The 24,716-nt window shown below is 39.3% G+C and overlaps 1 protein-coding gene across 1 annotated transcript; it reads left to right on the forward strand.

The window, feature by feature from the left end:
• Positions 1–2,704: 2,704 nt before the first annotated feature.
• Positions 2,705–24,443, forward strand: brwd3 (bromodomain and WD repeat domain containing 3). Its single transcript, XM_084730931.1, has 40 exons — positions 2,705–3,160; positions 3,324–3,382; positions 3,484–3,513; positions 3,698–3,757; positions 5,780–5,930; positions 6,106–6,204; positions 6,332–6,492; positions 7,237–7,458; positions 7,774–7,874; positions 7,957–8,027; positions 9,204–9,304; positions 9,411–9,451; positions 9,543–9,647; positions 9,735–9,885; positions 9,990–10,124; positions 10,228–10,356; positions 11,472–11,697; positions 11,802–11,942; positions 12,942–13,122; positions 13,301–13,394; positions 13,482–13,652; positions 14,520–14,593; positions 15,266–15,458; positions 15,581–15,691; positions 15,778–15,885; positions 17,099–17,223; positions 17,320–17,402; positions 17,492–17,603; positions 17,785–17,846; positions 18,720–18,875; positions 18,959–19,079; positions 19,178–19,303; positions 19,406–19,481; positions 20,207–20,257; positions 20,369–20,512; positions 20,613–20,765; positions 20,867–21,036; positions 21,403–21,491; positions 22,465–22,599; positions 23,096–24,443. The coding sequence occupies exons 1-40, from the start codon at positions 3,127–3,129 to the stop codon at positions 23,905–23,907; spliced, it is 5,364 nt and encodes a 1,787-aa protein (XP_084587057.1). The 5' UTR covers positions 2,705–3,126; the 3' UTR covers positions 23,908–24,443.
• Positions 24,444–24,716: the final 273 nt, after the last annotated feature.

The raw sequence follows: 24,716 nt of genomic DNA on the forward strand, positions 1-24,716 counted from the left end.
TTATAAAATATAAAAGAGCACAGAGCATTGATAAATGTCAATAACAATGACAAACATTGTGTTTTCAGTACTTGTGACAAAACTTAAAAAATATGCTCAATAATAAAATATTAAGTGGGTTTACTGATACATCTTCACGTATGATGTTTGCACATGGGGACTGCTTTGATTGGTGGAACCTGCAAGAAGCTACAATGATTGGTCAAATTTGCAAAAAAAGTTGAGGTGTTTGGACACAATTGCAAGGTTGTGCAGGATTCACAGAGATTGGCTGAATTTGTATGAATTGTTGCGATCACAACATCGCCACTTCCTGGAGAGACTGAATATTGCAGGATTGTTTTTATTCATACTAAGGCTGTCATGATATCAGATTTTTATTACATGATTATTATTGCCAAAAAAATTCATGACAAATATTTTTATTGTGTGTTTTGTCTCTTTTTGGCAAATGACTTAGACTCAGAAAACACCTTTGGAACCATAACTGTACAAATGCATACAAAAAGTGCAACTATACTTAACTGACAGTGAACTGATAAAGAAAAAATGCACAAGACAATATGTACATTATTATCAATATTTCATATATCAAAAACATTGTGTTCATTGCCATGATCGGTATATTACAACACCTCTCATTCAAAAAGAATGAGAATCACTGGTCCAATTTCATACGTCAAGTTTTATCAAGGAGTCAACACACAGCCAGTTCATACAGTGTCAAAGTGAACATATACTGTACCTGCTGCTTATGCTGAATGTGTGTGCGTGCAACTACAATACACAAAACCAATAATAATCAATCTGCAGGTCATGCACTTCCTTTGTGGACCACAGTAATACATGCTTAAAACAGGTTAAAAGAAGATTTTGTGGAAGAGTTGTCACAATACCAGGATTTTAAACTTTGATACAATACTACGATATAAAAGAAAAAAAAAAAAAGACATAACAAAACAACCTGTAAACAGTGCTGGTACAGAAAAAGTCACTGAACACTGTCTGGTTTTTGCTGCAAGCCGTTTCAGACAGGACAATAAAGACTGAACTAAGGACTTGAAACAAAACTTAGGAAAAAAAAATTAATATCTGTTGTACTTTCAATACTGTAATTTACTGATATTGTATTGTTTTACACTCCCACTACTGACAACCTTAGTATGCAGACTTTCTTACCTCATTTTTGCATCATTATCAGATAAGAAAAAAAAGCATGAATCGTTAGACATTTACTTTGGGTTTTCCAACTAGCTAGTGACATCACCTTTGTTGTTAGTCGAGACTCAGACATGTTCTCAAGATTTCCATGACTTTAAGCAAATGAATGTTTGTGAAAAAATGGCAAATGTAGTTTATTCCATTATTTTTAGTCTGTCAGGTTGCAATTTTCAAGGAATTGATGGGTTTTTGAGTGTGCAGGCTCCAACAACACTGTGGTATCACACTGACACATTGTGGACGCGTTTTATGCCATTTAAATATATCAGTAGTAAGATAATCAGCTCATTTGTGTGTACTTTTCAATTCTAGCGAATAAAAAACATTGTTTCTGTAATTAATTTGTGTTGCCTTGAAAATGAACAAAGAAGCTGCCAAAAATGAGGAAATCTCCACTTAGACAGTGTGCAAAAATAATGTTTTATTGTAAAGCAAACATTACATTGTTTTTTGTAACTGCATTTATATAAGCATATTTCAGTAAATATCCAACAATCTAACAAAAACTGTAAAAATGTTCCTACATCTTTTTATTAGAATCGTAAGGTAGAATAAAAATTAATCTAAAATATAGGAGGTCCATGATGTTAAATTCCCCATATGTCATAAGCAGAAAGGCTCACTCTTTTAGATAAAACTTCTTTTGGCTCCCGCTGTTAGCTTGAAAATTTGTGATCTACCACAGTACAATATAACCTGCAGCTTTTCTTTGTTACCATGAAGGTCAAGGAGGCCTCTTCCAAAATGAAACACAGATGGTAACCTTAAAGTGATGGTCTCCAAATACTACCCCAGCAAGAAAGCATTTTTTTTGTATAATAGAAAATGAGCCAATATGTTATATGAGTAAGATTTCCCAAACAATTTCAACTTGATATATATACTGATTATGTATGTATTTAGGCTACGTATATGACAGCAACATGGTGTACACATGTTGTAAACCTTGCAGTGGTTCTCAATTTCTTCTCGGCCAAGGAGGCCTTACAAGAAAGAAAATACACACGTCAAATAGACCCCTCATGTATGCCCCTTGGAATAATGTGACATAGCCTTTTCTTTAAACACGTCTTCTTAGTGAGAAACAGCAACACAAAAGAAATGTTAAGATGTTAAACATGTATTAAAAACACCTGCACACGGTCAACACAGAAAACCTATACTCACACATCAGGAGGTGTTTCACTTCTAGTGCACACAGAATTAAATGCAGAGATTATTTTATATAACATCCAACTGAAAATATATAATAGGCCTTAAAAAAAAGAGCAATAACAGGTCTAGCAGGGGACTTAAATGTGATATGCTTATAAAATTGCCTGTGCAAATAAATAATAGCAATAATAAATCATGATTGCAGTCTAATTATGAAATAAATGAACAGTTATAAAAATACACAAATAATTATACAATGAAGCCTTTTTTAAATAAATAAATATAAATGTGACTGAATCTAAAAACTTTGACTATATGCTATAAAATTGTTGAAAGAAAACAGTTTTGTGTGAGAACTGATTGATAAAAGTGTAATTTTAAAATAAATGCAGACTATAATGAAGGCGTTTATAGATATATGAAATTACAGTGAAATATAAATATCTGACCATTTAACTGGAAATGAACCCTAATGTCTAAAATTGTTGCACTTGAAATTTTACGCTTGAATATTCAAATATTAATTATATCTATTCGTTTCGGATAAAGAAAACAAACCGTCCAGTATTGCGTTGTTTCACTGGAGGGCGCTAACACAAAGCACCAGGTGGTCTGGGAACAACTTGAGAAAGGAGGAGGCCATTCACTAGCCTGTTTTAGCTACGCACACCTAGCTACTGTTAGCTAGCCGGCGGCTAACGAGCAAGCTAAAACATCAGTTTGTCTTAATGTCGCCTGTCTTATCAAGTGATGGCAAGAGAACAGTGTTCACAAACCGAAGCTGGTGAGTGCTGGGAGTCCCTTTGATTCGCCACAAAATATTTTGCATTTACATAGTTAGCTTAGCAGCGAGCTAGCGATAAGTAACCGATGGCAACCCAAAGCTAGCTACCATTAGGCTCAGTACTAAGATCGGTTAAGCTAACACACCTCTCTATTATTTTCAGAACTGTATTACCTCATTGCCAGATTTCTGCAGTCAGGACCTTGTAAAAAATCAGCACAGGTAACATCTTGCGAAAACCAAGATATTAACTCATAACCGTTATAAATCGTCTAAGTAGCAAGTGCTAGCAGCTAACGCTAACTGTGTGTGTCTGTTGTTAGATTCTGATTGAGGAGCTGGAGGAGTATGAGGTAGGTTCAGCTGGACCATTCTGTGTTTATTCTCGTGTGTGGTTTCCGTAATATTGCCTTTCTGTCCGCTTGTTGGGTAACTTTTCAGTAATTTTTGCTGGTGTTAGTCTGAGCAGCATGTTCCCGAGCCGGGGCGAGACGGGCAATTTTGTGTCATCTCTAACAGCTTGTTTTTTAACTTTAGTTGGTCCCTGAACGATGGAGTTGGGACGGGAAGAAATACAAACGGACCTTCCAAGACTGGGTGAGTGTGAATTGTCATAATTAACTTTTTAATCAAATGAAGCGTGTAACTTCTTTATTAATCGACTGTTGCGCCTCAGCGGATGTCTATATTTTTAATGTAATTAGCCATCCAGATTAGACGCGGTAATAATGAATCTTTATCTATCAGAAACACATTTAAACATTTATAACAGTATAGGCCTATTGGTGAATATCTATCTGTAGAGGCTTTGCTATTGTGTGGGCTAATGGGAGGAGAATGGGGGCAGGAGTGTGTGGTGATAGGCTGAACCCGATCCGGAGAACTGCCAGTCTTCTGTTAGAGCCAATGAAATCTCTGTTTTGTTTTCGAGAGAACAGGAAGAATTGTAAGACAGGGTTTTGATTGGCCATGAGCTTATCTGCCCCTCCTCTTTCTTTCCCTCTCCCTCCCTTTTTCTCTCGTTTGTTTTTCATCTCGCTACAATACAAAACCATGCTAATTGTAAATATAAACAGGAAGAGAGAAACAAAAACAATAGTTTACATTTTGAAGGCGTTGATAGCTAAATGTTTGTGTGATCCTACACAGCTGAAAATTATAAGTAATAAATTTAAGTTTGTGAATATGAAGTTTTTCACTAACATTATGACTAACTTTACTTGCAGAAAGTCTCCAGAGGTGTATTTTTTTTTATTATAGTGTCTAGTTTAAATCAGTCCTTTGAGAATGTTGCATTGCAGTCTGATATCTTAAACGAAATAAAGATTATTAAAGAGTGAATAGAAACCAGTTGAGATGCCAGCTAGAATGTTAAGGTTAACATAAGAGGAGGCTACATATAGATGCAAAGAAACCAGACACTTAGTGAAAATGTGAAAATATTTAAACTATATATGGCTGTCATGGACAGTTTTTTCCCTTTAAGGGAAAATAAATATGACTTTTAAATAGAGCTACATGGTGGGGCCAGCATATGGGACAGTATTAGCTTATTACTGATATATTGTTATCTGTGTGTGTGCATATGTCTGCATACTGACTGATAACAAGAAATTTGAGTACACAAATGCCTAAGATCTGTTTGTGGTTATGTAGAAAGTTTTTCCACATATAAAATGGCCCAATTGGTATACGTAATTGTCACAAAAAATTGATAATTTTGTCATTTTTAGATTTTAAAAACTCTAAAAAATCTATTGGTATCAGGCTCACAAATATAGTATTGGTCTGTTAGATGATTGTAGAGTTTGTTGTAATAAGCACCAGCTGTTTAATCTATTTAACAAACCTAGAGGTCCTTTAATTTTGTTAAACTTTATAGTTTTTTGCAACTTTTGAAAATGTAACTGAGATGATAATGTTTTGATGATTTCAAAGGCATAATATGTAACATTTCTGCATTATAATGTTTTAAAAAAAAAAAAAAAAAAAAAAAAAAAAAAAGATTATATCATGAATTTTATTGGGCTGCAACTAATGATTATTTTCATTGTCGGTTAATCCATAGATTGGTGAACAATGTTGATCAGTTTCCCAAAACCCAAAGTGATGTCCTAAAATGATGTCTTAAAATGTCTTTTTTTGCCCACAACGCAATGATATTCAGTTATCTGTCATAGAGGAGTAAAGAAACCAAAAAAAAAAAACTCAAACTAGTTAATTGATTATCTAAATAGTTGGTGATTAATTTGACAATTGATTAACCCAGAGAAGTCTGTAATTTTATTTAAGGTAATGGTACGATTTATTTGATCACCAGTTCATGGCGCCCAGGAAAACAGGTTACATCAGTGAATGAATAAAATGAATAAAACTTTAGTACATTACTTCATCTGTGAACATAATTTCTGCACAAGGCATGTCAGATAGCTTTTCATTGGCAATGATGGTTGTATAGCAATGAGGATGACAAACCCTGCACTACTTTGTTTCATCCTCAAACTACATATTGTGTTAGAATTTTAATGTGAGAGAGACTCTTACTGGTAGAAATTACATAGTTTGCATTTAAATGCCACGTAAACAGCATAGTTATACAGCTGTCTGTGTCTCCTGCAGGTGAATTTGAACCAGCACATTCCTGCAGACTATCTGCTCCATGTCTGCCAGCGCATAGGTCCGCTCATCGAGAAGGAGATCCCACCTAGTGTTCCTGGAGTCCAGACACTTCTGGGTCTGGGGCGACAGTCCTTGCTCCGTACCACCAAAAGTGAGCATTTCCCTCACATCCACCATAGCTCTTTGCTTTTGTTTTATGGATGAATATTGTTGTCATTTATATATTTATTATGTTTGTATGGTTTGTTGACAGTAGATCCATGTCCAAATCAATAATCATTCATTATTATCGCTAACATTTTGAATTCACTATTTGTGTACTTTAGGTTGTAGCCACAAAGTATGCAGTGGCTCAGCTGTAGCTGCACTCCACCGAGGACGTCCACCAGAACCTCCAGTCAGCAATGGACATGCTCCCAGTGTTGGTGGGTAAAGCTTTTTATTTTGATTTATGCCAATTAAAAGGACCCAAAGTTCTTATATCAATTCCGTTAAGTCTGCTTTAGCAGTTTGTTACTTCCACTAATTCTTTTTGTGTGTGTTTTTATCAAGTGTCCATCATGGGTGCTCGCCAGGCCACAGGCACAGCTCGCTTCAGCCAGGCCCTGCCGTCTTCCTCTTACCAACACATGAAGATACACAAGCGTATCCTTGGCCACCTCTCCTCAGTCTACTGTGTAGCTTTCGACCGCACCGGCCGTCGGATATTTACGGTGAGTGATGATTTCTGGAACAGATGATTATTGCAACAATGCTTTATTTGTAGTATCTCATTCGTGTTGTTTCCAGTAGGACTGTAACTAACACTTATTTTCATCATCGATTAGTCTGCAGATTATTTTTATGATTAATTGATTCATCAGTAAAATGTCAAAAACTGTGTGAAAAATGATAAAAACAGTCTCCTAGAGCCCAAAGTGACATCCCTGTATTTAGGAATCTGGAGCCAGCATAATTTTTGCTTCATAAATACTGAAACAGTGAACTGATTATCAGAATATTTAGCAACTAGTTTTCTTTTGGTTGATTAAACAACTAATTGTTTCAGCTCTAGTTTCCATCTGTTGAGTCCCAGTAAAGCAGCTCTTCAAGTGACACAAAAGATAAAATGCTAATTGGATATCTTTCCTTTGGCAGGGTTGAAGTACGGGAAGTAGATCAGTGTCTGAAGTTCTGTCAGGGAAGCACACTTATGTGACAAATTAATTTTTTACTATAGTTCAGAATCTATTTCATAAATACATTTCAGAAGACTCCAAATTTGTGTATAGCTAGACAAGTAACATAATTAGCAAACTAACTGATGTTTGCAATGATCAAACATTGTCTAGTAGGTTCATTTTTACTGATTAATAGACAACATTAAACGTGTTAATGAAAGCAAGCTTTTCCAGTCCCAGCATTTTCCTTTGAAACTGTCTTCATTTTTTTTATGGCCAATGTAATATATGTTTCAGGGTTCTGATGACTGCCTGGTGAAAATCTGGGCCACAGATGACGGCCGGCTCCTGGCAACACTCCGCGGCCACTCAGCAGAGATCTGTGACATGGCCGTCAACCATGAGAACACTCTCCTGGCCTCAGCGAGCTGTGACAAAGCCATCAGAGTGTGGTGCCTACGCACCTGTGCACCCATCACTGTCCTGCAGGCCCATGGTGCCTCCATCACATCCATACAGGTGAGTTGTATTGTGAAGGATTAAACAAATATGTAAACAGAAAGCTTTGTTTAGAAGAAGTACTTTGTTTATGAAATTTTTTTCATTGTTATTTTTTTATCACACCTATAATAAACCATGAAGTATAAAACTACGCAGATCATACACCATAACGTAGGCTTTCACTGACATTAATGTTATTGCTCAGATTATCTGCCCTTTACTTCACCACAGCAGCTTTTACAAAGCTGATGACTACTACTGCTGCTGCAGAATTGTGGTAAATGTTGATCACTCCCTTCCTGTGACTAACCAGCACCGACTTATTACCCACAGTTTTGCCCTGCCGTCAGAGGGACGACGCGGTACCTGGGCTCCACCGGTGCAGACGGCATGGTGTGTTTCTGGAAGTGGCACTCGATCACCATGAAGTTCAAGTAAGCGTTTGAAAGAGGCATTTCTAGCTTTGCTAAAGTTGCTGTTTTCGTGGAAATAATGACAGCTTCTCTTTTTCCTCAGTGATCAACCAGTCAAGTTTGTTGAGCGGTCACGTCCAGGAGTCCAGGTCTCCACGTCCTCATTCAGTAGTGGTGAGTGTATTTCCCTGCGTGGTAACATTTCATTTATCAGGTGTAGTTGCTCAGAGCAAACCAAATCCAGACAGCTAACAAGATAACTCTTTGCTTGTTTTTTCCCCCCTCCAGTGTTGACGTACTATTTAAACTAGTGTTATGCATCAACATTAGCTTACCTCAGCAAGGAGTGGGCAATGGGCAGATTATTTTATGCTTCTACAGTCTGTGTTTCAGGAGAGTCATTAAATTCATAATATTTAATGTCCTTTTATGCTGGCCTTACACCTAACAACTTTGGATGCAATCTCTCTGTTGCAGACAAATTATAGTGTCTGAGTAAATTAATGAGAGTCTTGATGGAGTCAAGATGTGGCCCCATCGTTGCAATCGTTTGGTGTAAGGTGGTCATAAAACTCAAACCAGTCTTTTTCCCATTTTGACGCTTTGATAAAATCAGACATTTTTAATATTATAGCAAGTCTTGACTGCACGGGAGCGAGTCCAGTTACAATGAAACTTTTCAAATCCCTCTTTATATATGAACTTGTAAAAGTGCTAATAAGTTTCTCTCATGCATTAGCTTTGTATCAGGATCCTATAGCTTGTAAATAAGATCATCACTCTTTGCAAAATCTTAGTCTGACAAATTGTCTTAAGATGTGAAAGGGTGTCAGACTGAAGTTTTTTTAGAAGTATTTTCAAAGGTAGGCATTACTTGTTTCCAAACCTCACATAATCTCACTGGATCACTGTGGATCTGTGCTACATGAACAAATCAGTGGAGTCAGAAAAATAAAAAAAAGAATATTGATTGTGCATCATGATTAAGTTTAAATAGATGGTAATGGTGGGTGATTTGACCAGATCACCCACCCCTAACCTCAACAAATGAACACGAGGAAACTCAAGTGACTGAGTGACTCAATAACTGCCTACAAATATTTATAAATTAGGCTGTATATATAATGCACAGGGAGCGGTTATGGTGACCCCCCAGAATGAATGTATTGGGAACACTGCAACTTTTTAAAAACACCAAATTATCTGTTGCGAAGTGATAATTTTTTTTTTGTTTTAAGATTCACGAGGCAGATATCAAAAACATGAGAGGATACTGATGTACTGATATTGCTTTATGATGAATGCGTTCTTGTTGTTATTCTTACGTTTCATTCTTTTTGCTGTGAATAGGTGGGATGTTCATGGCTACAGGTGGCACTGATCATATGATCAGGGTCTACTACCTTGGTTCTGAAACTCCAATGAAGGTCTCTGAGATGGATGCTCACACGGTAAGAAACAAAATGCAGTGGCTCCGTTATTATTGTTTTGCTCTTAAAAAGTAATTTAAACAAGGTCTTTGTAACTTAAATACATGTCTTCTTTTTCTGTTTTTAGGATAAAGTTGTCGTCGTCCAGTTTAGCAATAACAGTGACAGGTGAGTATGTTTGCTGAGATTTACAAAGACTTCACACTATTTTATGTGTCGTTTTCGAGCCTCTTACAGTTAAATGTGTGTATGTGTCCAGCCTGAGGTTTGTGAGTGGCAGTCGTGACGGCACAGCCAGGATCTGGCATTACCAGCAACAAGAGTGGAAGAGCGTCACTTTAGACATGGCTGCCAGGCTGCCTGGGTAAGAGAGGAAACAGCATCACACAATGCCAGTTCTGTCTCAGTGAACTGCTTCAGTGTTTCATGTCTGATGGCTTTTCTCCTGCAGGAGTGCTGTTGCCAATGGTGATGATAAAACCAAGCTGGTGGTGACCATGGTGGCCTGGGACCGTGCAGATAGCACCGTCATTACAGCAGTGTCAAACTACCTGCTCAAAGTGTGGAGTGCAACCACTGGACAGCTGCTGCATGTTTTATCTGTGAGTGGCCGAGGCTGTGCAGCAGCTTTAGATTAAAAAGTGAATAAAACAGCTATAAAACAGACGCACTGATCGACTGAATGTTTGTGTGCTCTTTCTTCAAGGGTCATGATGATGAGGTGTTTGTGATAGAGGCTCACCCATTTGACTCCCGCATCATGCTATCTGCTGGCCATGATGGCAACATTTACATGTGGGATCTGACCAAAGGAGCCAAGATCCGCAACTTCTTCAACATGGTAACTGTTTAACAACAGGAATCATTGACATCAACAGTACTGTTATGTTTTTTTTGTTTTTTTTACACTATCATTGCCTTCATGTTCAAATATTTGTTTTCAGATTGAAGGGCAAGGCCACGGTGCTATTTTTGACTGCAAGTTCTCAGCTGATGGGCAACATTTTGCCTGCACTGACTCACATGGCCATTTGCTCATCTTTGGCTTCGGCTGCAGCAGACCGTATGAGAAGGTAACAGCACAGAACTGTTGGTTAAAACATATCTACCCATAATATTCACTGTCCATTCCTTTTTTTTAACCTCTTTAACTCCACAGAGATGTCCATGTTCCTGGTCAACATTTTAAAGAGTATCTTACAAAGCTACAAGACTGAAGGATTTCATTGACATTAGCCATGTCATGCTAACTTGTCAGGAAGTTGGCTTAATAACGCTCTAAAGTTAGGATGCATTTTGGCAAATGGAAAAACCGGCATGGTAATTTTCAGAAGAGTCTTTTGCCTCTTTGATATCGGAATGAAAATTGGTTCCCGAGAGTCTCCCCTTTATAGACATGCCCACTTTGGACAAATTCTGTGAAGTTTTGGGGCAAAAACAACACAGTTGCAGGATATAAATGTGTTATTTTTTCCTGTTGTTTCAATATTTCTGCATACAGCATACCTTAAACTGTGTTAGAATATCATAAATTTGGCCAAGATTCGTGTGGTTTCACTCAGCCTGGTTCCTTTCAAGTGTGATGATGTTAGTCCTCATATTTTTTTGACAATACGCAGGTCTCTGAGCAATCCCAACAACAGAAGTGTTCACCATCCAGTTGCTGAAAAACACAATTCTTGCAGAAATATCCAAAATGTCAAAGGTTTTGACTTTTAGTTGTGTTCTTCAAGGTCTTGGTGTCTTGATGTGGTATTTTGAGGGGATTTTTTGTTTGTTTGTTTGTTTAAATCAACTCTCGAGTAGTCAAAAAGTGGTTACATTATGCACAAAATCTGTCAACCCAAAAATGGCTGCAAAAACTTAAGGCATAATGGCGCCTCATGGAAATGGCCACCATATGCTTCAATCAATGTTCTAAGCCCTGAGGAGGTTAAAGAAACAACATTTAAAATTAATCCAGTTAGACAGCACGGTTGATTTGTGGTTACACACTCTATTTTAATCAAAGTGTAGGCAAGGATCCTTCTGAAATAGTGAAGAGAAGGCTGTTAATAATCATAATGAAGCTCCCTGTTGTAAATTACTTTTGTGTCCTGGTCTGCCCTGTGCAAGGGGGCAAGCAAGTAGTAAATTTGACCTCTTTTTACCTTATTATCAACACAAACGTACTCTTTATTCCCTGCAGATTCCTGACCAGATGTTCTTCCACACGGACTACCGACCTCTTATCCGTGACTCTAATAACTACGTGCTGGACGAGCAGACGCAGCAAGCCCCACACCTCATGCCTCCGCCCTTCCTGGTGGATGTCGATGGGAATCCTCACCCTCCTCACTACCAGCGCCTGGTGCCAGGAAGAGAGAACTGCAATGAGGAGCAGCTTGTACCTCAGCTCGGATACATGGCTAACAGTAAAATACCTTCCCTCATACCCTTGGAAAAGCTTGCACAGTTTGAAATTTAATGAAACATAAGTAACAGAGTTTAACCCATAATCTCCTTTATTGTTGCTCAGGTGATGGAGAGTTGGTTGAGCAGGTACTTGGCCAACAAACAGCAGACAACAGAGAAAGCTTATTGGACAATCTCATCAGACAGTTGCAGAATGAGCAGGATGAGCGTCAGAACGCAGAACAGCAGGCTGAACAGGCAGAGGGTATGTTTTCCTTTACTTCATGTCAGCAGATAATTTTACAGTGATTTTTCTGTGTGATTTTTAGTATGACAGTATGTTTTTTGGTTTGTATAGTGTGTTCACTGTGCCTTAAAGAGATAGTTTGGATTATTTGAAGTGGGATTATATGGAGTACTTACCTACAGTCAGTTTATTAGCTCCAGTAAATGGCGGTCATCTTGACCCCAGTTTGGAGAAGCACAGAAGGGCACTTCACATGGAAGCTAAGTAATAAACTGCTGTGCACAGGGTCAGCGGCAAAATATTTGCATATTAGCCACCTAAAATAGGTCCATAATATCACCATTATCAGTTTATATTATTTATATGTACATATAGAGAGAGTATTTCTCTAACAGGAGAATGCCATTATGTAATGTAATTATTACTCTCTCCAAACTAAGCAGGTTAGTTGAGATTCACACAGTAAGACAAACAAACTAAACGATCAAGGCAGCAGTAGTCCAGCTATGCCTGTGTCCTGTGAGGTAAAATGTTTTCCCTCTGGTTGCCTTGGAGAAAGCAATATTGGCTTGTATTATGGCGGTTTCTGGTCAGAAAAGTCTGCCTGATGACAAAGTAAAGCTGTGAAAAGATTCAAAATATAGTGCACAATGAAACCGATGTTGATTTATTTGGGTGCACCATTTTTAAGTGGTGAGATACCTTTTGTTACTGATCTTGTGCACAGCAAATCATCGCTAAGCTTCTGTGCTTGTAATAATCTCGACTTCTCCAAACCAGGAGCATGCCAATAAGCATCTACTGTATGCAATAGACTGACTACTATCTCATGCAACTCCACTTCAAATAACCCGAACTATCCTTTTAAATTATCCCTGTAAAATTCTGAGATTCATTATAAAATAATGAGCACAAACATTGTGTGGATATGAGATTTTTATCAGCTACATGTTGCAAAAAATAATATATGTCCAAGAAACATAATATCATAACAAACAAATTTACTCTTATTTTTAGCTGATGATGGAGCAGAGGTTGTGGCCTCCTCTCCAGCTGCCGGACCTCGCAGAAGTGGGCAGGTGGACGGGGTGTGGCAGATGCAGCATAATGCCCTGCGGAGTCAAGTGGCCACCGAGAGGGACCTGCTGGCCTGGAGCCGCAGAGTGGTGGTCAATGAAGTGCCGCAAGGGAATTTCAGGTGAGCTGGATGTAAAGACACTAAAGTGAGCAGTAGGACTGCAACTAATTATTTTTTCACTATAGATTAATCCGTCTGTCATTTTCTCAATTAATGGTTTAGTTGTTCGGTCGAGAAAATTGAGAACAATGTTGTTTCCCAACGCCTGAAGTGACATCTGCGAATGTCTTGTTACTAGAGTACTGGAGGAGTGCAGACAAGCTAAAGGCGACCTGGAATGTTCTCTGTACAACGCTGAGAGGAGGAAGAAGCCAGTAGTCAACACACCCAAGGTTTGCTCGTTGTTTTCACAAGTCAGAAGTATTATCACTGCAGATTCTTGTTCTCATCTTGGTCCCCCGTCCTTCCAAACTTTGTAGAGCGATCCTCTGACGTCACGCCTGCGCTCCTTGCGGCCCTCTAAGAAAAAGCAGCAGCACCACGCCTATCAGACCCGCTCAGCTCAGGTCCGCCGCCCTGGGACCAGGAGTCGAAATCCCAGCAACCGCCGCAACTCTGAGAGCCAGAATGATTCAGACAGTGATGGAGAGGTTTGTTCTGTCTTTCTATTCTACATGTGTAGCATTTGGGATGATTTTTAAAGTCCTGAATAAAGTTTGTCATAGTCTGAATTGAAAGTTACAGCAACTCAGATATGTGTAATTACAGCAATAAGCTTCTTAAAAAACAAACAAACAAAAAAGAAAACGCTGCTGTAAATCACAGCCTTATGTGGCTTATTGTTTTCATAAAACGGTTTCTACAATTGCCTGGCAAGATTTCAGAAAATAAACGCACAGCAACAAAAAAATGAATAATTTATTGATAACAAATAATCATTCTTCACCCAAGCAACATTGTTAAACAGAACTGTTGCCAAGCAACCTACAGACAGTGGAAAGCACATCTGAAGATTGGGGTGATTATTAATAATGATAATTTTTCTGGATATTGCCTGTAATTGTATTGTTCAATTATTTTAGTGCTCCTCCATTATTTTTAGTATTTCTCATTTCTTTTTTATCTTCCTCCTCCACCTCTCTTACAGCCACTCATCCATGTGTAGCCCCTCCCCAGTAAATCAAAATTCACAAAATCTCACATTTTGAAACAAATTAATACGGATTTAATGCAGTCACAGTGGGTGTGTGTGTGAGTATTTTACAACAGCTTCTGGATGTGGCTCAGCCAATCACAATTGAGGACTGGAACTGTTTTCTGAATGATATTTTCACTGTATATTTTAGAGAGCTTTGTACTATTAAAAAGATGCATTATTTTATAAAGTTACTAAAACTGCCATTTTTACTAGCTGTGGTTATATTCTACTAGAAAATAGAAATAATGTAATGAAGCCAGATATGAACACAGATGACCATTTCTAATAGTAAAGTTGCTTTCCATCTTTTTGTTGACAGGCGGCGGAGCAGGCGGAGCAAAGTGAGGCCTCCTCTGATGGTGAAACTCAGTGGCAGAGTGAAAGCAGCTCCAGGTGAATATCTTTGACTGAACAGTGTTTTTAAGATGTAGTTCTAACTCATATAATTTATTCAGTATGTTATCCTTTGTTTACACACACACACACACACACACACATATGTATATATGTATATGTATATGTATGTGTGTATTTATAGTGTATTCTAGTATATTATTTATATGGTTATGGTTATGGTTACTATTATGTAGATATTCTATTGATACATATCCTATTATCAACAGAGTAAAGTTCAATGATTCCTGCTGTTAAACAGTTACCATGTTGAAGAAGTTGCGGATCTTGGCTCCTTTGGTCAGATCCCACATGTAAATGTTGCCATCATGGCCAGCAGATAGCATGATGCGGGAGTCAAATGGGTGAGCCTCTATCACAAACACCTCATCATCATGACCCTTGAAGAAAGAGCACACAAACATTCAGTCGATCAGTTACTGAGTAAGGCTTTTACTTGTCTGTTTTGAGATATTCTTTAATTTATTTTGTCACTTGTGTTATTTTTCTATTGATTTATGTTTCTGTCATCTTTTGCTTACATATATTTTCTTGTTCCCTTGAAATGTCTGGTTCACCTGCTGCAGCAACACAAGAATTTACCAATTTTGGATCAATAAAGCATCTATCTATTATAAGCTCCCAAGTAACAGCACCCCCTTTCATTTCCAGTGACTCTTCCAGTGAATATTCAGATTGGACGGCCGATGCTGGTATCAACCTTCAGCCACCGAAGCGCTCAACCAGGAGGCCTGTACAGCCCAAAGGCTACAGCAGCTCCGAGGAGGAAGAAGGTGATGACAAGGCAAAGGAGACCAAGAAGAAGGATAATGAGAGGGGGAAGAAGCCCAAGGAGGCCAAACAGGTGAGCGGACGTGGCCTGCAGCTTCTCTACTCTACTCAAACATTAGTTGTGCTCCAGGTTTCAAATGCTGTCTTGTAGCGATGTGCGCACTGTAGCCTAACCAACAAATTGTATACACTTAGAAACCCACATCCTCTCTGGCTGGACTTGATGCGGAGGAGTGGATGCCGCCATCATGGATAATGGAGACCATCCCACGCCGTTCTCCTTTTGTTCCACAAATGGGAGATGAGGTAAACAGTGTCACTCTAATATCAAACAGAAAAATGCTTTACATTGCATGCATTTTTATGATCATGGTTCTCCTGTCGTCCTCCAGCTCATTTACTTCAAACAGGGCCATCAAGCCTACGTTCGGGCCGTCCGCAGGGCCAAGGCCTACAGCATCAACCCTCAGAAACAGCCCTGGAACAGACTCGACCTCAGGGTAAGGAGCAGTGTTGTTTACAAGCCAATATTGTTTTGTTCTGGTCTCTAGATGAGCTGTTCAGAGAGTCTGAAAACAGGAGCAGACAGTTTTTTAACCTTCTGAAACTGGTAATCCAATGGTCATGCCAACGTCTAGCTCTAAACCCTCTGCAAATTCTTTCTGCCACAGTCTTCACAGTCCTACCTGCACTGCTGTTCACAGCTGAACCACACAGTTTGCATCTGTATTGTTAAAGACTAGTAAATATTGCTATACAGTACTGTACACAGCTTTGTGAGCTTCAGTAGGTTGAACAGGTGCCTCCACACAACATATAGTATGTACTGTAATTTGGACAATGCCTCTTACCAGCCTAACTAATCTAGGGATGGCAATATCAATCTGTCAGGCTGTCTGTTCACCTCATTGATCCAGACTGAAATATCTCAACGGCTTCAGGATGGGTTACCATGAAATTTGCCAAAAATCTTTTCTTCTTGTGGGACTATAAGGTTAGCATGTGACATGTGAGTAACATGTCTCTCCAGCTATTGGATTGATTGTTATGAAATCTGGTACAAGCATCTTCAGGATGAATTGTAGTAACTTTAGTGATCCCCTGACTTTTTATCTTGTGCTATCATCAGGTCAGAGTGATAGTTGGTGTTAGGTCTGCTGCTGCTTGTAGCATCTCCCACACAGCTGTTGTCTTTGGTGTCTTGAACAGTTGTTGCAGAACAGTATGAAAAGGGAAAAATGCAAGCCATTGGTGTTTCTGTGGGGAAAAAAATGTGAGAACAGAGAGAATCTTGAATCTGAATTCAACACTAATCACCACAACAACAAATTCTATTGAACATGTTAAGCCTGTGGACTGATTTCTGTGAAAACGACCTGGGATATATCCAAGGGATCTGTGTGTTCCAGAGTGCCTTGCTTCTCTATACCTCCCCTACAGTGCCAACAGTCAACAACACTAGCCAAATGAGTGGTTAATATATGGAGTCTAGTAAAACTAGCAAACAGCTGGCACCCACCACAACACAAGCCTAAATTTACTTACCTCATCTGTCAACTTGATGCTGGTCAATCATGTTCGGTATTGCGCATGTCACATCAGCACCAATTCCTAATCGTGCCTTTAACTTGTTTTGATTTTTCTTTCAGAGCAGTTCATCTTGTTCATTCATCCTGAGTCTTACCTTTTATGGATTTTCTTCTGCTCCTTCAGGACCAAGAATCTGTGAAGGTGGTTGGAATTAAGTATGAAGTGGGACCTCCCACCCTCTGCTGCCTCAAACTGGCTTTCTTGGATCCAGTCTCAGGGAAGATGACCAATGACTCTTTCTCCTTAAAGTGAGCATTTCTATACATTATATGTAGCTTGCAAGATGATGAATGTGCATTTAAGCAAATGGATTTAACTACTTATTTCATTTCCACTCTGTACAGGTACCATGACATGCCTGATGTCATTGATTTTCTGGTGCTGCAGCAGTTTTACAACGAGGCTAAAGAGCGCAACTGGCAGCCAGGTCAGTCTCTAGGAGTGATGTGTTCGTGATCATTGTTGTGGGCAGCCCTTCACTCATGTTTGATCCTGTCTTAATATTGCCCCCCTCAGGTATGAGGTTCCGCAGCATCATTGATGATGCCTGGTGGTTGGGCTCTGTGGAGGACCAGGAGCCTCTGCAGCTGGAGTATCCAGACAGCCTGTTTCAGTGCTATGCAGTGAAGTACGTCGGCATCTCTGCAGTGTTTGTGGCTGCTGGAGGAGTACCTCTACTCCAACATAATGCATCAGCAGTGTATTATGTTGGAGTAGATTGTTAATATCATGTTCTTCTTTTCCAATTTTTCACACAGACCACACAGGGTGGTTTAATAACTAATGTTTTTTTTTCCTTGTTTCATCAGGTGGGATAATGGTGAGCGGGAGAAAATGAGTCCCTGGGACATGGAGCCTATTCCTGAGGAAGGTCTGTATTTTAATATGAGAATATTAATATTACTGCTTATAAACACATGCTATATATTTTTTATATGTGATGTTTGTTAGATTTTGTACAGACAAAATGAGAAAAATGTAAAAAGATTTCTTATAGTTTAAATATTTGTCATAAGATTTTACTCTATAATTGGCATTTAATTGTGATACATTTCATCATTTAATTTATTTTAAAGAAAACTTGAATTTATTTAATTCTTTCTTATTCACATCCATGGGCTCATTTTATATCAACACAGGGTAAAGTAGTTAGACATAGTGGTGACACAGTGAGTTAACATTTCAAGTAAACAATTCAAGCAATACATTAAAATGTTTCAAAACTAGTTAAGCATTTACACCATCTGGTAGGATGAAAACACTGTGGACGCACATTGCTGAAATAAACTTCTTTACCTTCCATAAAGAGGTTTCAGACTCATAATTTTGGCCATTTAAATATTGTTGAACAGTTGGGAACCTTCTGTATCACAAAAGACTTTGTTACAAGACCTCAGGATCTGACACCAAACCACTTGTTGCTTGCTGTCCATTTATATTTTAAAATGTAACAGGCTGTCAATTAAATTAATCACATTGATGACATTTTCCTCTGTCAGTACAGATTTATTCTACCATTTTCATTTTAGCAGTAGAATGGTGAAAAATGAAAAACCATTATTTTTTATTACATCCTCATGTGAGAGATTGATTTCTTTAAAAAAAACATTAGATTATTGTAGAAGAATAGATGTATTTTATCAGGATTGTTTCTGATAATTATTTGTTATTCATTGTAGTTATTTCTTTATGTATGTTCTGAGCATTTTAATAAATATGGCTTCATTTTTTGTGGCTTCATCAGCTGCATTACCAGAACAGGTTGGTGACGGCGTGGATGTGGCAGAGGAGGAGCTGAAGGCTCTTCTTTACAGTCCTCAGGAAGGAGAATGGGGGGCTCACACACGAGACGAAGACTGTGAGAGAGTTATCCACGGCATCGATCAGCTTCTTACACTGGGTGAGCCACCGCAGGGTTGTTACGGAAATAGTCTGACCTTATTCATGTCTGACATGTTTGATCTCCTCTCTGTTGATCCACAGAGGTAGCCAAGGCGTTTGCATCACCAGTTAATCTGCGAGACTACCCTCTGTACTGCACTGTGGTGGCCTATCCCACTGACCTCAGCACCATCCGCAAACGACTTGAGAACCGCTTCTACAGGTGAGGCAGCACACATGACTTCAGTCACACTCTTTAAATTCAAAGTTCTGATGCCGAAGTGTTCATATCTGAGCTTGACGTTTTTTGCTCTGCTGCAGGCGGATCTCTGCGCTAATGTGGGAGGTGCGTTACATCGAACACAACGCCCGCACTTTCAACGAACCCCAGAGCCCCATTGTAGCAACTGCCAAGGTGGTGACTGACGTTCTCCTGCACTACATTGGGTGAGACTCCACAGAGTTACAGCCACCTCATTCAGCACTGGAGTAACAATGATCAATACTCCTACACACATGTCTGATTCCTCAACCCTCTGTCTCCTTCAGGGACCAGAGCTGCACAGACATCTTGGATCTGTATCACAAACTGAAGTCCGAGATCAGCAGTGGAGGAGAAGCTGAGGTGAGACAGTTGATGTGAAAATGTGGTCTTGTGCATTCAGCTGCTACTGCTTTTTCTTTTGATTATTACTTTTGCTGTAAATTAGGACTGTAGCTAACAATTACTTTCATTATCAATTAATCTGTTGGTCATTTTCCAGATGAATATATTAGTCGTTTTGCCCATAAAATGTCAGAAAATCAGTGTTTCTCAAAGCCCATGGTGGCAACTTAAAATCAAAGACCAAAGATCTTACTGTCATAGACTATGTGCACAAAATATTCTGTTATTTGACCTTATTCAGAAAACAACAGTATTCCTAATAATCCATTTACATGGCTAATGAAAATTAATATTCCTGTTTACATGTAGCCATGCATACTACTTTTGCCTCTTTGCTTCAAAATAGTTTAAAAAAAAAGAAGGTAATATTCAGAATAAGGCCTAGTTCAGAATATCTAAATGGAAAATGCAGTTTACATGACCTGTATCAAATTCAGATTATTGTCCTGAATAATAGTAGAAAATTGGTGTGCATGTAAACACAGTCATAGAACAGTTAAGAAACCAGATGATATTCATATCTGAGAAGCCAAAATCAGAGAATTTGACTCAAAAAGAGTAATGGATAATGGTAATGGATGTAATGGAAAGTTTAATTAATAGTTGATAACTAGTCAATTAATGACTGATTGTTTCGGCTCTGTTGTAAATAGTAATTTGGGTTTATATGTTTTCATCTGCAGGCTGACTTGGATGTGGACTCTGACACTCCAGGAACATCTACAGGACATCGGGTAAGAGGCCCAGTGTCCAGTGTACCACAACAAACCACCTTAGACCATCGCAGACCTAAAATCATCTGCAGTTCTCCAGTTCATTAGTTGATTTCTTTTCCTCTCTGCCAGGGGGCCAACCCAAATTCTAAGAAGCGTGGTGTAGTTTTGGATGTGAAAGCTTGGCGAGGTCAGTGCCGAGAGCTGCTTCGTCGAATGATTGCCTCACCGGATTCAGAACCATTCAGGCAGCCTGTGGATCTCTTCGAGTATCCGGTAGAACATCCTGGAAGAACACTGGAAACACTTGAGATACCATTAAAACGCCTCACCTTTCGAAATACATGAACTTCTATCCTCTCTTTGTTTTGTTCAGGACTATCGTGACATCATCGACACGCCCATGGACTTGGGTACAGTGTCAGAGACATTGGTTGCAGGGAATTATGAAAACCCGATGGAGTTTGCCAAAGATGTGCGCCTCATTTTCAGCAACTCCAAAGCATACACACCTAACAAGAAATCACAGGTGAAGTAACATCCCTGAGATTAAAAAAACTTCACAGCTGAGTTAAGTCTAAGTAACAGTCTCTTAGTTTCATCGTAACATTCTTGTTCTTTTTGCCACAGATCTACACCATGACTCTCAGCCTGTCAGCCTTCTTTGAAAAAAACATCATCTCCATCATCTCTGACCACAAGTCAGCTGTTCAGAATGAGCGGCGAGCTCGTCAGAGACTCAGCTACAGGAACAGATTGCACAACGGAGGCAGCTCCCCGCCTGTTAGTCCATCCCCCAGGTACTGAGCCTCATTCCCAAACTTAACACTCGACACTCCACATCATCAAATGATCCTTTTCATTCTAGTGTACAGGTGATGTCTGCAGCTCCTGAAAATATCTCGCATGTGCTGCATTAAACTAGATTCCTGTTTTACATTCAGGTTTAGAAATACCGTACCCTTGCGTCTTGCTAAACATGAAAAATCCTGCATTAACCTATAAAATGTTCATGTTCAGGCAAGGATAAGTATATATTTCATAAAATCTAACCTGCAAGTTTCACTTAAAGTTTAAACTGAAAAAAGTTGCAGTCACCCAGCTGTTAATGTAAATGTAGTTGATTATTCTGACATGTTGTGTGTTTTCTGTTTCCACACATCTAGTCCCAAAGGGAAGCACAAGTCAGGGAAGGTGTCAAAGCCAAAAAAATCCCAGACCTCAACCAGGAATCATTCTCAGAGACCATATCAGGGTATGACTGCACTGTCGCAGCTCAATGTGTTTTTATGTCTCTGTGTTGTGCAAGTTCCTGCTGAAAATTATTGTTGGTGTCAGTGTTGGTGAAGTAAAAAAAAAAAATCATCTCTTGTGCCATTGCATTAATTTTCTCACCCCACCCAGTGAGAAAAATGTTGTCATTACTTTTGTAAAAGTCTTTCTAGCTCGGCAAATGTTGACGCAGCTTGGTAACACTTTCCATCATGCCCATGTCTATAATGCATTAGAGACGTACATAGAATGCATTAGACTGTGCTTATAGCAGTGTATAATTATAGTTACAAGCACTCATTATTCATAATGCATTATAGCAATAATCATAACAGAGCATTTTATGATGACTTGAAAGGTTAAGTATAAAAGTAATACCTCATCATTGCTGGTGATTCACTGACACATTTGTGAGGGCAAGGTTCATAGTGTTATAATTCTCATTATATAATTATTATAATCACTCCTATAATGCATTATAATGTGATTATAAGTTATTCTAAATGGTCACTGGATACTTTAACTAAAGCAGTGGAATTCTTGAGGTGTAGGCAGAAATAATACATTACAAGCTGGTTGTAAGTCGCTATAAAAGGTCATTGTTTGCTCTAAATAAAGTGGATAAATGTCAGAGTTTGAGGAATTATCAAGTATTATGATATTTGACCTTTAGCTAAGTTATTATAAAGTGATTTATAATGTTTTGATTATTGATATAGAGCATTATGGCTCTCTATTAGTGCTTAAAACTGTTACCCAACTTTTTTCGCTAGACCACCCTACTTTTTTTTCCCAAAAGCTTTCAGCATGTTATCACAAACCGTAATTATGCAGTATGTGTGAGGTAGTAAAACATTTTTCAGTGATAAAATGTAATGCATTATTCCACTGATGAACAGTGAAAAGTAATGTGATTACAGCCCTGATTAGTAATCAGCCATGTGTTGTTCCTTCAGGTCAGCAAAGCAGCAGTGTAGCAGAGGAAGAGGACGACCAGCCTTCCTCCCCAAGTTCAGGGACGAGTAACGAGAGCAGAAATGAAGGACGACATCGTGTCACTCGCAGCCAAGCAACTCCAGTGAAGAAATCAGGTATCACAAACAAAAACATTCTGACCAAAATGTATCAACAATAGGGATGTAGCAAAATTTTGAAGGTAAATTTCAGATTTTTATCTTATGAAAGGACTGCCACAGACTGCTGCATTGTTTTTGTTTTGAAATTCAACATATATCATTCAAACTTACATTATCAGAGACAATTCCTGCCAATTTTTTGCACATGTTGAGGTCATGGCTGGTTACTTTTATTTCATTAAAGAAGGAAAGCAGAGGCAGTGGAAAAGTTGTTTTTTGTTTTTTAGAAAATGCTGTACAAATCAGATTTATAAAATACATGTTTTTTAATTTTTAATTTTTTGTGTTTTTTAATATTGCTATAAATATTGTCTTGTGAACTTTTGATTTTGGTACTATCGTACCTTGAATTTTTGGTATTGTTACATCCCTAATAAACACATTTCATTGTAATGTGACTTTAAAATGACTGTGCAGAAATTAAACCATCATCTTCTGTTGTTGCGTTCAGGGCACCAGCGTAATTTGCATCTAAGTAATGGCTCCAGGCAGCAACACAGACGAGAAGCGCAGCAGTCTGACGAGGACAATGAAGAGGGGTCCGGATCCAACAGCTCCTCGTCTGAGTCCTCCTCCACCTCATCGTCCTCCTCTTCCTCGTCATCGTCGGATAGCGAGAACAGCTCCGACTCTGAGGTGGAGAAGTACGTGGAAGGAGGAGACCATGACTACAGCAAAGCCCCCTGCCTGTCAGTCCGCCTCTCAGCAAAGGGTAAGGTGGCGGCCTCAGGGAAACGGAGACACAAAGGAGGCAAGGACATGGCACGGAGACCTAAAAGAGCACGTGTGCAGCTGCCAGTACAGGAGGAGGAGGAAGATGAGGATGAGGATGAAGAAGAAGAGGAAGAGGAGGAGGAGGAGGAGGAGGAGGTGCAGCAACAACAACAGGTGGATGTAAGACAAGAAGAGGATGAGGGAGATGATGAGGAGGAAGAAGAAGAAGAAGAGGAGGAGGAGGAGGAACCCGAGGAAGAGGAAGAGGATGAGGATGAGGATGAAGATGAGGAGGACTCTGAGGTGCAGAGAGCTGCAGCAGTGGCAGCAGCAGCAGCAGCTAACGCTCCAAGAGGCAGCCAGTGCAAGTCTCGGCGGGTGAACACACGCAACCAGGGCCGCAGGACAGTTCTGTACAGGGACGACTCAGAGGACGACGGCCAGGGGTCGAAGGAGGACCCCCTCAACCTGGGTATGTCCCGCTCAGGACGGGTACGTCGCATGACGGAGAAAGCCCGTGTCAGCCACCTCATGGGCTGGAGCCACTGACACGTCTCAAACCTCAAAATAAAACTTTCAAGCGCAAGTAAAACTTCAGGGATTTTTTTCTTTCTTTTTGTACAAGTGTAAATATAAAATATATATATATATGGTTTTCTTTTTATCTGAGACTGCTTATGACTCTCACACTGATCGCTGGTGCTCACGATGTGTCGCCAAGGAGTTTCCTTGAGCTACTGTTCAACATGGACCCTCTCCAACTGAATTAACTCACCTCGGCCTTACCGCTCGCTGGAGGAGGAACCTTTGAGATGCGGCACTGCTCTTCTTCTCCTCCTTGTCCTCATCCTGTGCTTTTCACGTCCAGTACTAAAACACTATACTCCTCCTTCCCACTCCTCTCTGTCCCTCCCACAACTTTTCCTACTCCTGCTCACCAAAGAAGGACGCGGAGATGCCAAAAAATGGTGCTCATATTTTATTTCTCTGTTGAATTTTATCAATGAGTAATTTAAAGGGATATTTTGTAATATTTGATGTATGAAGTACTTATGTAGTCACTGTGAAAACTGCAGTAGGTGGTAAGGAGAAGATGCACCAGCACAGAAGCTTAACAATATACTGCTATGGACAGTGTCAACAACAAAAGGTATTGTAGCCACCAAAAAAAACAATTTAAGTGCTTTACTTTGTGCCAAATGGTCTTTTCAGACTGGAAGCCGCTGTTATACAAGCCATCGTCCATCACTCTGTCCAACCAACCAAACGCCATGAGCAATATCAGTCATTTTGGCTTGCAGAACACAGGAGATGCTGGTCTACCACTGCCTCGATGTGTGAGTTTGTTGCGCTATTAT

The sequence above is a fragment of the Lutjanus erythropterus genome, chromosome 11 (genome assembly GCF_056507025.1).
Source record: "Lutjanus erythropterus isolate fLutEry1 chromosome 11, fLutEry1.hap2, whole genome shotgun sequence".
NCBI lineage: Eukaryota > Metazoa > Chordata > Actinopteri > Lutjaniformes > Lutjanidae > Lutjanus > Lutjanus erythropterus.

Bases quoted from the DNA above. Each gene is read 5' to 3' on its own strand.
- brwd3 (XM_084730931.1), top strand. From the start codon at position 3,127: ATGGCAAGAGAACAGTGTTCACAAACCGAAGCTG. The intron at 15,692-15,777 runs GTAAACAGTGTC...GTCGTCCTCCAG, and splicing joins TTCCACAAATGGGAGATGAG to CTCATTTACTTCAAACAGGG. The intron at 19,304-19,405 runs GTGAGACTCCAC...TGTCTCCTTCAG, and splicing joins GTTCTCCTGCACTACATTGG to GGACCAGAGCTGCACAGACA.